This window comes from Acinonyx jubatus, chromosome D1, assembly GCF_027475565.1.
Source record: "Acinonyx jubatus isolate Ajub_Pintada_27869175 chromosome D1, VMU_Ajub_asm_v1.0, whole genome shotgun sequence".
Lineage (NCBI taxonomy): Eukaryota > Metazoa > Chordata > Mammalia > Carnivora > Felidae > Acinonyx > Acinonyx jubatus.
Genome location: NC_069390.1, coordinates 13,375,144 through 13,387,635, shown reverse-complemented (window position 1 = coordinate 13,387,635; position 12,492 = coordinate 13,375,144). Strand labels below are relative to the sequence as shown.

General features: G+C 39.7%; 1 protein-coding gene and 1 pseudogene across 1 annotated transcript; both read right to left on the bottom strand.

The window, feature by feature from the left end:
- Positions 1–1,349: 1,349 nt before the first annotated feature.
- LOC128311766 (olfactory receptor 1002-like) lies at positions 1,350–2,480 on the bottom strand. The gene has a single exon (XM_053203158.1). The coding sequence runs from the start codon at positions 2,478–2,480 to the stop codon at positions 1,536–1,538; it is 945 nt and encodes a 314-aa protein (XP_053059133.1). The 3' UTR covers positions 1,350–1,535.
- Positions 2,481–6,320: 3,840 nt separating this feature from the next.
- LOC106989724 (olfactory receptor 5G3-like) overlaps positions 6,321–12,492 on the bottom strand; it is a 34,558-nt pseudogene continuing 28,386 nt past the window's right edge.

Genomic DNA, 12,492 nt, shown 5'->3' with positions numbered 1-12,492 from the left:
GAGAGTCAGAACAAATTAGCTCTCAGTCTTTGCCCGCAGCCTTGGAAAACTTGGTTACTTATTTGGGGAAGGCTCTTTTCCTTTCTTGACCTAACTCATGGTATCCATACTCTGCGGAAAACTTAACCTAAAACACAACTTATTCCTGTTTTCTAGCCCCTTCCTCTTTACAGAGAGTTTTCTGTACCACCCTTTTCTAAAGATACCCTAAATCTCTATCTTGGCTCCTGGATTGGTTTTGTCATAAAAATCACCATGGATATACACTGAATTAATTAATTAATTAATTAATTATCATACTGAATTTTATTTTTGTTTGTTCACAAGCCTCTAACTTCCATGAAGATATTTTCGCTCAATATGAATACCACCCAATAAAGTGTCAGGCACATAAGAGGCATATGTAACAATTAGTTGTTAATTAAATGTTGCACCATTAACTGAGTTCCATTCATTCTTAATTAAATGGCATCTTACTGCATTTCATCCTGAGTCATTAGCCATTACAGGCACCATTACTGGCAGAAAGCATGGGGAAGAAATGTGGAAAAAAATAAGACAAAATTCTAAGCGTTAGAAGCTCTTTACATTCTTCAAAGTCAGCAGATTAAAATTAAATGCCTCTGGAAGAGGACCTTCAAGAGAAGGCACTAAAATTCTGTGTGAGTTTTCAATTTATACAAGACACATGCTCCATCACATCATTCTAGCATTTGTTGCTGTGTTAAAAACAAAACAAAACAAAACAAAAACAAAACAAGAGAGTTGCAAGAACATTGTATGCACAGAGAAAAGATGTGGGAACAAAGTATGAAGTCATGGGCAATCCACTGAGACTTATTAGCTATCAGGCCCATCATCTATAAAATGGAAATTAATTCCCTGCTGATGACATAAAAAATCAACAAATAACAATAATAATTACTACCACTTTCTTAAAGATGTGCAATATAGTCCTCACTTTACATTCATGAATCACACAAATACAGTGGCAAAACCTCAACAAGTTGTTACTATGAGCAGAAACTATAGCAGGTGTACAAGGCCTTTCTCAAACATCTACTCCAAGCATGCAGGTGTCATTAGGGAGTGCTATGGTTACATATCACCAGAAAAATACCCTTTATACCATTTTTGTTAAAATAATGAAAGGTAAACTTGCAAAGAATTGACAGTTCTCAACATCTTGTAAAAGGAAAACAGAGATACTATTAGGTGTTTTGGTTAACATTTTTCCACTTATTTCATATATAATAAAGCATATCTCATTTTCCACTGTAAAATATATTTTCTAAAGCTTTGGAGTTCTCTAAGCCACTCATTGCACTTTAAATCTCATCATTTTAGTCCTGTGAATTGAGAAATAAAAACATTGAATGAGAACATCATGACCTACAGCTGTTGTATGACTTCTCAATGACACACAGTAATAAAAATTGAATCTCAACACAAAAGTAGGACTCCCATCACCCAGCCCATGCCCTGCATCTTGTGTCTATATCACCTCTCAATCTGTAGTACAAATGGTATCTAGTTTACCTACTCAGAAGAAGATTCTTCTTCTCAAACATCCTCCTGAATGAATCCTTGACCTCTCTGTTTCTCAGGCTGTAGATAAGGGGGTTCAACATGGGGATCACGGCTGTGTAGAACACAGAAACCACTTTATTGATGTCCAGGGAGAAACTAGAACTGGGGCGTACGTAGATAAAGAAGAGTGTCCCATACAGGATGGAGACAGCAGTCAGGTGTGAAGAGCAGGTGGAGAAGGCTTTGCGCCTCCCCTCAGCAGAGCGGATCCTCAAGATAGTGACCACGATGTAAATGTAGGAAACCAGGATGATCACACCACTGAGCACTCCTAGAGCTCCAGCCAAGATGAAAAGTAAAACCTGATTGACCTGGGTGTCTGCACATGCCAGGGAGAGAACAGGAAGAAGGTCACAGAAGAAGTGATTGATGGTATTTGGACCACAGTAAGGCAGGCGAAAGGCAAACGTCGTATGCGTTATGGCGCTCATAAGACCCATGGTATAAGGCCCTACCACCAGCTGCACACAGATTCTCCGGGACATAATGAGTGTATACAACAAGGGCTTACAGATGGCCATATACCTGTCATAAGCCATGGAGGCCAACAGGAAACACTCTGTCACTACAAACTGACCAAAAAACCATAACTGGGCAGCACAACCCAAGAAAGAGATTACTTTTTTTTTCACAAAGATGTCTGTCAACATCTTGGGACCAATGACAGAAGAGGAGCAGACATCCACAAAGGACAAGTGGCTGAGAAAAAAGTACATGGGAGTGTGGAGCCGGGAATCCATCCAAATGAGGGTGATCATCCCCACATTTCCCAGAAGAGTGACCAGATAAACCAAGAGAAACATCACAAACAGAACAACCTGGTGCTGGAAGCAATTTGTTAAGCCCACAAATAAAAACTCAGTCACCAAAGTTTGATTTCTAAATTCCATTTCTCTGATTTAATCTGTAATGAGAGAAAGATTTTTCATTACAATTAATTTATAATTAAATTGTTTTTAAAAATGAATTTAACTTCTTTGGGGCACCTGGGTAGCTGGTAGTTGGTTAAGTAGTTGGCTAAGTAGTTGACTAAGTAGTTGGCTAAGCGTCTGACTCCTAATTTTGGCTCAGGTCATGATTTCATGGTGCTTGGGTTTGAGCACCTAGTCACGCTCCAAGCTGACAGCATGGACCCTCCTGGGACTCCCTCCCTCGCCTCTCTCTTGGCCCCTCCCTCACTCTTGGGCATGCACCCTCTCTCTCAAAATAAATCAATCAATGTAAGAAAATGAATTTAACTTCCAACATTTTTCAAGTTCATAAGGTAGACTGAGAGATCACACTCTTGACTTCTACCTCCAAATGGCCATCCTCACTATCTGCTATCTGTGTGATACTAAACACTGAACCTCTCTCAGCACTTCAGTTTATTCCCGATCACAAGATTTTTGAACAAAATCACAGAAGTGTAGACCGAGATGTGACCTTTGGTGACCTTCTAAAGCAAGTCCTCTAACTGTGCCAGATCCCATTTTTTAAAATGCCTACATTGCACAGAGTATCCTTTAAGAAACATCTTATAGACAAAAAGCATTATGTGAATTTTTCTGAACTCAGGCAAATACCTTATCTACCCTAACTGTAGGTTCAGGGTATTAGAAATGTAACTTCTTTGCCGGTTCCTTTAGACTCTAGATAAACAGTCAGTTGTGGTGTGTAAAAGACAGACTTGTGATTCCAAAAAGGAGGGCAAGCTCATACCTGGGAGGATGGCTTTGACCAGGGATTAAAATCTTCCACAGGATCTCCTTGGTGACAACTTACAAACAGCTACATTCCTCCAGTCACTGGTGGATGTACCCATTAATCTCATCAAAGCCCATCAAATTTGTTAGTTCATCAAAGAATAAACTAGTTCTTAAATATTGAGTGAGTGTTGTAACCAATTAAGTACTAATAGGAGCTGGGGAAGAAAATCAATAATTTAGGGATGAAAAGGACACACATGAGCATTTATCCCAAAGAAATGAAAATTTATGCCCACACAAAAGCCTGTAAATTTTGTTGACACAAGCTCTATTCATAATGGCCAGATATCTGGAACAACGCAAATTCCTACCATACATAAATGGTTAAACAATCTGGAATGTCCATACTGGCGAATACTATTCGGTAAGAAAGAGGAAAAAATATGCTACAGATACAAGCTTGAATGGGTCTCAAGGTCATTACACTGAGTTGAAAAAAAGCCCATCTCAAAGTTCAGAACTCTATTTTTACATTATCTTCTCAAAATGGTAAAATTATAGAAAGGAAGAACAGGTTAGTAGTTGTCTGAGATTGGGAAAGGCAGGGAGGGTGAAGGTGTGACTGTAAAGGTGTAGCACAGGGACATCCATGTAGAGATGGAAGAATTCCGTACCTTGATGGTTGAGTTGGTTAAACAAATCTCTCTCCACACGAAGTAAAATGATATAGAGCAATCCACACATCACACCAATCTCCATTTCCTGTATTTGATGTTGTGCTGTAGTTGGTAAGATGTAGCCATTGGGGAAACCTGGGTGAAGGGGATGGGAGCCTCTCTGTACTACCTTTGAAGCTGCTTATGAAAATTTATTTCAGAATAACACTCTTTTATAAAAGAAAAGGGGGGTGAATGAACGGGAAGTGAGAGAAACATGAAGTAAGGGTAATACCCAAAAGAAACAAGAAACTGAGGAAGACAAATGCACATTTTGGACATTGAAATAATCATAATGATTACAACAGCACAATCACACAGAAATACCAATGGGCTGTGCAGCAGGAGAAGTGTCGACAGAAATCTAACATTTTTCCCTGGTAAGAAAGCTTGAAAGGGGTTTTGCTTAACAGGAAGTTGAATAACAGGAAGTAATGAAATGAAAACCCACTCCTGTTGTCCCAGAAACAATGGAGCTTGGAAAGGAAAGGCCCGGAGGGGCAGAATTTAAGAATAGTCAGGAAAGCTATACTGTAGTTAGTGACATGTTTCCAGAAGTTAGTATTTTCTAAACATGTAAAGCCATTGCAGGTCATTTATGTGTGTATTTGCTATTTACTCAAAGAAGATATAAACAAAGTGTTGTCAGTGCCACAGTAGATTTGGGTTATGAAAACATTTTATGAGGATGAAACTAGAATTTCCCCATCTATGATCTCAACCAACTCAAACTATCGTGTGAAAACAATAGTTTCTGACTGTCAAAATGCATATTGCTTTCTTTTTTCCAACCTTGCTTAATGCAAAAATTCTAGCATAGGGCCATCGTGATCCTAGATATGCATGTGACTTAGGGTAAGAGCAGCATGGAATTCAGGTCAGCAGATTCAGTGGTTTGTTTTCTACTTCTAAAACTCCATGTAGGGCAAGTGAAGAAATTAAAAGCCAAAGAGGCCAAGGCCTCTTCTTCGTTCCCATGAGCGTCCCATTAGCCATAAATCTTGCAGCACATTTCACTATCACTATGCCAAACACAGATTCAACCAACATGTTCATTCCAGTTAGGTCATCTAAAGCAAGAGACACGGATGGAATATTTCACTTGCACCAAATTATTCTTCGTGGTAAGCTTAGAGATGATACTTTTCCAGACATCTAAAATCATTTTTTGATATTTTTTGACACCTAGGCTCCTGAAAGCCATTTAGGAATTCACTCAATGTACCTATCTGAAGAAACATCCCTACAGCCGTTGCCTGTTTATGTCATAGTAAGTTATGAAAGTAGCATTCCCTGACATAAAAATGAATTACCCTACAAACGTAGTAGACTGGTCATTCTTCTCAGCTTCTTCAGGTGTCTAGGAAGATAAACAATACAATGATACCATCTTGAAGCCTGGGCATTCCAATAGCGCTTTAAAACGGGGTTCATTGACTCCATTCTGCACAACACATCAGAGAGATTTTTCTAAAAGGCTGTGTGTAAATTGGAGCCAACTCCCTCAGGGAATCAAAAGCTCAGGAGATTGGGCCTATAGAGAAGATATTAAAGTTCTCTCAAGAGAACAGTACTGTGACTTGAATCCATTGTCGTTGTACAAAATAAACCTACCTCTCCCTTTGAGACTACCCCCTCACACACTTCAAAATCCCGTTTTCAGCCTTCCCTGTTGCATAATGAGCACCGGCCCTTCGTGCTGTGCAGGTCAGAGAATCTAAAATAAAGCCTTGTCTCAGAAAGTTTGTAATCAGAAGGTGAGTCTGGGCACACAGCAGCACGAGGGACCCCGTGATCAGTCCATGAGTTACGAGGATGGTAGGATCATTGTGACCAGAGACGTTGAAAAGAGTCTCTTAGTTGTGACTAATCTCAAAGGGAAGGAAGCTATAGGCACATAAAAATAAGGTGGATTGGGGTGTTATGCAGCAAGGGAGAGCTATAACTTTGGACAGAATTTTTGAGAGACAAAAGCAGTCGACATTGGAGGTACAAAAATTTCAAATACAAAGGTAGAAAACTGGGTTTGGGATCAAACTTCATAAACACTTCATGAAGCAAAGCAGTTTGAATTTATATCTGTAAGCAGTAAGGAATCCTTCAAGGAATTTCAGAAAACAGGTGACATCTATTTATTCACACACACACAAGAAAAGTTGCCACAGAACATCAGCCTTGTCACAGGAGAAGTTTACTATATGCAAGGCATTCTTCAAAGTGCTTTGAGAGTATTAACCCATTTAGTCCTCCTAAGAGTTCAATGGAGGGGATGAATAGAAAGATCTAGATTCTCTTACCTACCATCACCTCATGCAGTCCACTTGCTATTCTTGGAACAGTCAGAACAGGATTCTACCTCAGAATCTTCCTGTCTTTTCCTTCGGCTCCTGTTGTATTTTCCTCCGGGTATCTGTGCAATTTTCTTCAGATTTCTGCTCATCGTGGAGGCCACCTTTAATCATCCTTTGTAAAAGAGTACAGTTAACCACACCCCAACCCTCCTACACTTCCCCTCTTTATCTAGTTTATTTTTCTTCAATCAATTACCGTTACATACCATTGAATATTTATTGCATCATAGCACTCTATCACAACAAGTATAAATTTTGTTTCCTTTTTCCACAATACACCTCCAGCTTCTGGAATAGTGCTTTAAGGAGTAAGTGTTCAATTAATATTTTTAAACAAATGAGGACATTAATAAGTGGACACATAATTTTAAGAATGTGGCTGCAGGAAGAGAAATTAGGAGATTAACTTCTTCTAGGTGTTGGGTAATGGGAACTTTCTGTGAGAATGGAAAGGAGTTAAATTATTTCTTTGAGAGACCATCCTAGGGAGATCAAACCTGAATGGATATGTTTGCAGCTGGATGAGAGAGAGAGATGAGCCCAGGTTCAATCCTAAGAGCCAGATTTGGGACAATGCTTATCTATCTTCCTTGGCCTCAACTGCCTAGCTGAACTTTGACTTCTTCCCTTATACACCTTCTGGGATTATTTTCCACCAAGATCATGACTGGCCCAAAAGACCAAAACTTGGTCTCACCGCACAGATCACTGGGCTTTAGAGATACAAGTCCATTTCTACTGTCTTTGGAAAAGACATGGGACACTAGTCTCACTGATATGATTAGTGGTATCTCTTCTCTCTATACCAGACTGGCAGTAGGAGACAATGTTACAGAAATACAGAGATAACTAATGTCCGTGGTGATAATAGGATCACCAGACAGTAAAGACCAGTATGTAGCACTAAACTACCAGAAAGCAGGCAGAGACGATCTAACTAAAAGAACATAAATCTTTTATTCTCCCATCTTCTCTAGTATTTACTTGAATGCTTTACTATTTTCCTGCCATCCCAGTTATACTACAATAAGGAATTTACTGCCACATTTCTAATTGCTAATGTGTTATCTTATATTTTCTATCTAATAGGGTGATTCTCCATAGTTGCCTTTCCAATTGTCATGCCTGGTGTGAATTTCCTATACAAGAAAACTGAAAAATGGAATGCGAAGTGCTAAACATATCATGCATAAATTCCCAAACTACTCATCTATCTGTTTTTAGATACCCTTTTCTGTTATATTGGGTTTTTTGTTTTTTTTTTTTTTTCGGTTCTACTATCATGACAGCTAGTGTCATGGTAAGGAATTCATTTTTATGGAAGAGAGTATCTTCTCTCACTCTCTACACTTTGGTATTTCATGCTTTGGCTATGTAAGGTTAACAAAATTTAATATATCTGAATTATGAGGTATAGAATTCATGAAGCCATAGACAGTACAGTATGACAGCTGAGAACTCTGAGAATACCAGAGATTTCTGAGGTTAAATGACCATTTAAATGTATACATCACAACATATTGATGATAGACCAGATAATCTTGGAGGTTGACCCAGAACTTCCCCTCTTATTTCCCCTGTTGTCATAGCAATGAAGGGGACAGAGGTGGAAGCAGATTGAACAAGGGGTTAAGAGGAAAATGCTGGATTATATTTTGGCTCCATATGAAACCCTTGTATTTATTCATTCAATTCATCAACACTTACTGATTACCCATGATGTAGCAAGCATGTTCCAGGTGCTTTGGATACATCAGTGAGCAAATCAGTTAAAAGGAAAAAAAAAAAAAAACAAACCATTGATGTGATTAAATCCTCAACATCACAGCCATGAAAATATTTGGGGCTCCATGTATGTTGAATGTGTCAGTCCTCGTGTCAGCATTCACAAAAGCCTCTTCTGAAAATATGATCAACCTCCTAAGAAACAGGACAACTAACTTCATCAACAATCACATGCGCTTGTTTGCGGCCTAGTCAAATTGCTGGATTAGATAAACATTGCATCACAGGTCCTCCTGTCATGACATCTAAAATAGGCCCACTCCTCTTCCCTGAAAACCCATTATTTTTCTTTATAGACTTAAGAGTCTATAAATAAATTTGACATTGTACGTTTATTGTCATTCCATGAACCATCAGAAGAAACAACCCATAAGTGTGACCCTGATGTGGAAGAAAGCAAAAGACTGAGTTTAAAACTCGATAAAAGTATTTTCCGGTCCTTCCTAGATGTAGCCAGCCTACAAATCCACAGGCACTAATGCAAATAGCCATAGTATGCGAGTGATTTTTCTGAGAAGAGTGCCAGCCTCAAAGAAGAAGGGTCTCATGAAAAACATGAGAGAGTTGAAGTCTAATCATGGACCATTTAGTGAGAAAACTTTCTATTTTCAGGACATCAAAGGACAAAAACAAAAACAAAAAACGGGCGGGGAGGGGGGATAAGATGGCGGAGTACTAGCAGGACCCTAGGCTTGCCTTATCCTTCAAACACAGGGAGATAAATATCAAATCATTCCGAGTACCCAATAAATTGATCTGAGGTCTCAGAGAAAACTTCAAAAAGCAAAAACAAAAGAGTTTCCTCATAGGAAGATGCAAGATGCTGTAACATTAAAAAGAAAAATAGAGCCAATGATTTGGGCTATTTGTGGAGGACTCAGTTTAGAAGTGAGATAGTTCCTCAAAAGTCAAGGGCAAAAAAAAAAAAAAAACAAAGAAAAGAAAATCAAGGGCAATCTGCATCATCTCTCATACACCAATCTCATGAGAAAGATAAGAAAGGGAAAGGATGGGAACAGAGGGAAAAGAGGCAGAGGGAAAAGAGGAACAAATGTTGCTTGAGGAGACGAATGGCCATGGCTGGCCTTTGAAGAGTGGAAGAAAGGACAGACAACTTTAGTTTCAAAATCCCATGTAAGAGCAGAGTAGGCTGCTAGTACCACAGCAGCTAGAGCAGGGGAAATAAAAATCATCAGGAATACACTCGACTGTAAACTAGAAGCACTTGCACGCAGAGTAATCCTGGCGCGTGATCCTTCCCACAGGAGTGATGAGGGTCCTCCGACAGCTTGGATTCAAAAGACATCAAAGGCACAGTCTTTCCCTTGTAACATGAATAAGGCCTGAGGATCTAGTGGAAAACATGGTGACTGTGGTTGACAACACTGTATTGTATTAAGTGCAATGTGCCAAGAGAGTAGAACTTAAAGGTTCTCGCCACCCCCAAAAGACAACTATGTGAGGTGAGGTATGTGCGATTTAACTCGATGGGGAGAATCCCGTCACAGGGTATACGTATATCAAATCTTCCTTCTTACGTTATTTGCAATTTAAATATCTTACAATTATATTTGTCAATATGCCTCAATAAAGCTGGAAAACATTTAAAAGAGGTAAGACATCAGTGACCAGAAAAAGAATGAGATGAAGTTGATATGGAAAGAAGTATGACCTTAAACCACACCTGGGTCCAGGTTGTTAAGAAAGATGATAATTAGGACTTAAAGTAACTACGTGCCTTATATTTGTTTTGTTCACTCGCTCACTTAACATGTTTTCTTGAGAACTTCCTATGTGTTAGGTGCTCTTATATGTGTCATCGATTAATCTGTGTACAAACCACACATGACATTGGCCTCCTTGCAATTTTCCACCTAAGGCTTCAATGTATTGTTGTTAAAGGGTTATCGTTTCATTACACTTTTTTGCGCTCAGTTATTTTTAAGAAAGATGTGTGATACTATAAGATACTGAGTTGTAAAGTCTCGCATTTGATATATTGAATCAAGGAATGGAAAGGGAGAACAAGTCCCTAGAAAGGAAAAGTGGAAAAACGGGTGGTATCATTGCCAGGAAAGTCTTTTTTTCTTTTCTTCCCAGTGTCTAAAAAGATGGCATTCATAGGAGTTGGACATACTGTGTCCAATCACAGAACTTTAGATAAAAAAGTAATATAAATGACATTGAGTCTATTACCCTCAGTTTACAAATTAAGACATTGAGAACCAGAAATGGTATAGAATTTATCCTCTTTTAATCCTTTTTTTCTTTCTGAAATGCCACAGAAATTTATTTTAAATGGCACGGTTTTAGTCTAAAAATTATTTAGATCTGAAATAGAACTCCAGCATGTCATGATTCTGTACACTCTGAAATAAGAATGATTAAAGTGTAACTACCAATTAATATCCAGGCACACACAAATTGAAGACTGTCGCATTACTAGGTTGTACACGGCAAACGAACCCAACGCTGCACGTTAACTTTTAATCCTCTTTCTAATGGGAAGAGTCAAGGTTCAAACTGACAACTCCTTAAGTCTAGTCCACCTCCTTCTTAGTACACGTTTGGCAATTCCACCTGAACATTGGTAAAAGCACCGTCCGAATTCCCTCCCCAGCAGAAAATTCTTCCTAACAAATGTCCCCCTAAATGCCTCTTTTACATTCGTCTTCCTCAGGCAGTAAAGGAGCAGACTCAACATGGGCATCCATGTGGAATAGAATGCAAAATCGAATTTATTAGTGTACTGAGATGAACTTGAATGAGGAAGTATGCAAAGGAAGAAAAGTGTCCCATGCATGATGGCCAGAGCAGCCAAGCACGAGGAGCAGGTAGGGAAAACTTGCTGCCTGCATTTAACAGATTGGATATTCAGAAGGTTTGGACGATAAAAATACAGGAGGCCGGGATGATGAGAGCACACAGGATTCCTATGAATCCAGCCATCATGGAAAGAACCAACTTACTCTTCTGGGTAGCAGCACATGCCAGGGAGGGAAAAGGGGGAATGCCACAGAAAAGGTGGTTGACCACATTTGGACCACAGAAGCCTAAGCAAAAGTGAAGGTCTCATGGACAATGGCACTTTGAGGACCCGTGGCACAGGGCCCCGCCACCAGCTGCACACGGGCCCTTTGGCACAGGATGACTGTATGCGGCAAGGCTTTGCAGATGGCTGCGTACCGTTCACATGCTTGGTGGCCATGAGGAAACAGGCTGTCACTACAAGCTGACCAAAAACCACATCAGTACAGCACAGCTCACAAAGGAGATGACTCTTCTCTCCCAAAAGGGATCACACCACATCGACGGAGCAGCGGAAGAAGAGGAGCATACACCCACAAAGGACAACGTTTCAAGGAAAAACTACATGGGTTTCTGGAGTCAGGAATCCATCCACATCAGGGTGACCGTCCCCAAGTTCCCACCCCGCATGACAACATAAAGAACGCTAAGCAGAATAAATGCCAGCAAAGACCACCCCTAGGCATACACTTTTTAAAGTACAGAAAATCAAGAATAAAGAAAACAATCTTCAAAGAAGGCAGAATCAGAAAGACGCATCACCTACAGAGGAACAAAGGATCACAGTTGATCTCTCAGAAACCGCACCTCCTACGATACTGGGACTAACTGGCGATTCTTTACAAAATAGGCAGAACCACTTAACGACTTCCGGGGTGAACAAACAAATGAACGGCAAAATGCACCTGCACTTGAATTTCTGTCCCTGCCCTCTAGGAAGAATCAGTTGGGAACATTTCCTGCTAATAAAAACAAAACAAAAATCTATTTTAAGATGCACTGTGTTACAGCTATAAAGTCTAAGGGAAAAGAAGATGGTGCCGTAAGAGGACAATACACGGGCTCTAACTGACACTGTCTCTAATCATCCCTTAGGGTGAGTCCCCAGTGGAGGTAACACTGAAACAGTAGATGAAAAGCAAGTAGTTAATCCGTGTGAATATGGCAGGAAGAGAATTGTAGGCAGAATACAGGAGCAGATCAGAACAGCAATAACCAGAACTAGAGGAAGACAGTTGGTTTGAATCTATTTGCATACGCTTAGACAAGGACCTCACAGCAATTCAGGAAATTTATAATTATCACTTGCCTCCTGCTGTTCTCCTCCCAATCCCCGTTCAATAGCACCTGCATCACGAATGTTTACCAAGCAATTAGGACCAAAGAAAACACTTCAGCTCTCCTACTAGGCAATGCATATCTCAATAGGTGACAGATCTGACACCTGTCATATAATGAAGATGCAGGATAGAGTCATTTTAAGGCAAAGTGTGACCGGGAAGAAACTGTTGCTCTTTCTAGATGAAAATACATTTCCCTTTGGCTCACCTAAGC

Excerpts from the sequence above, each read along its gene's own strand:
- LOC128311766 (XM_053203158.1), bottom strand. The coding sequence starts at position 2,480 with ATGGAATTTAGAAATCAAACTTTGGTGACTGAGTTTTTATTTGTGGGC.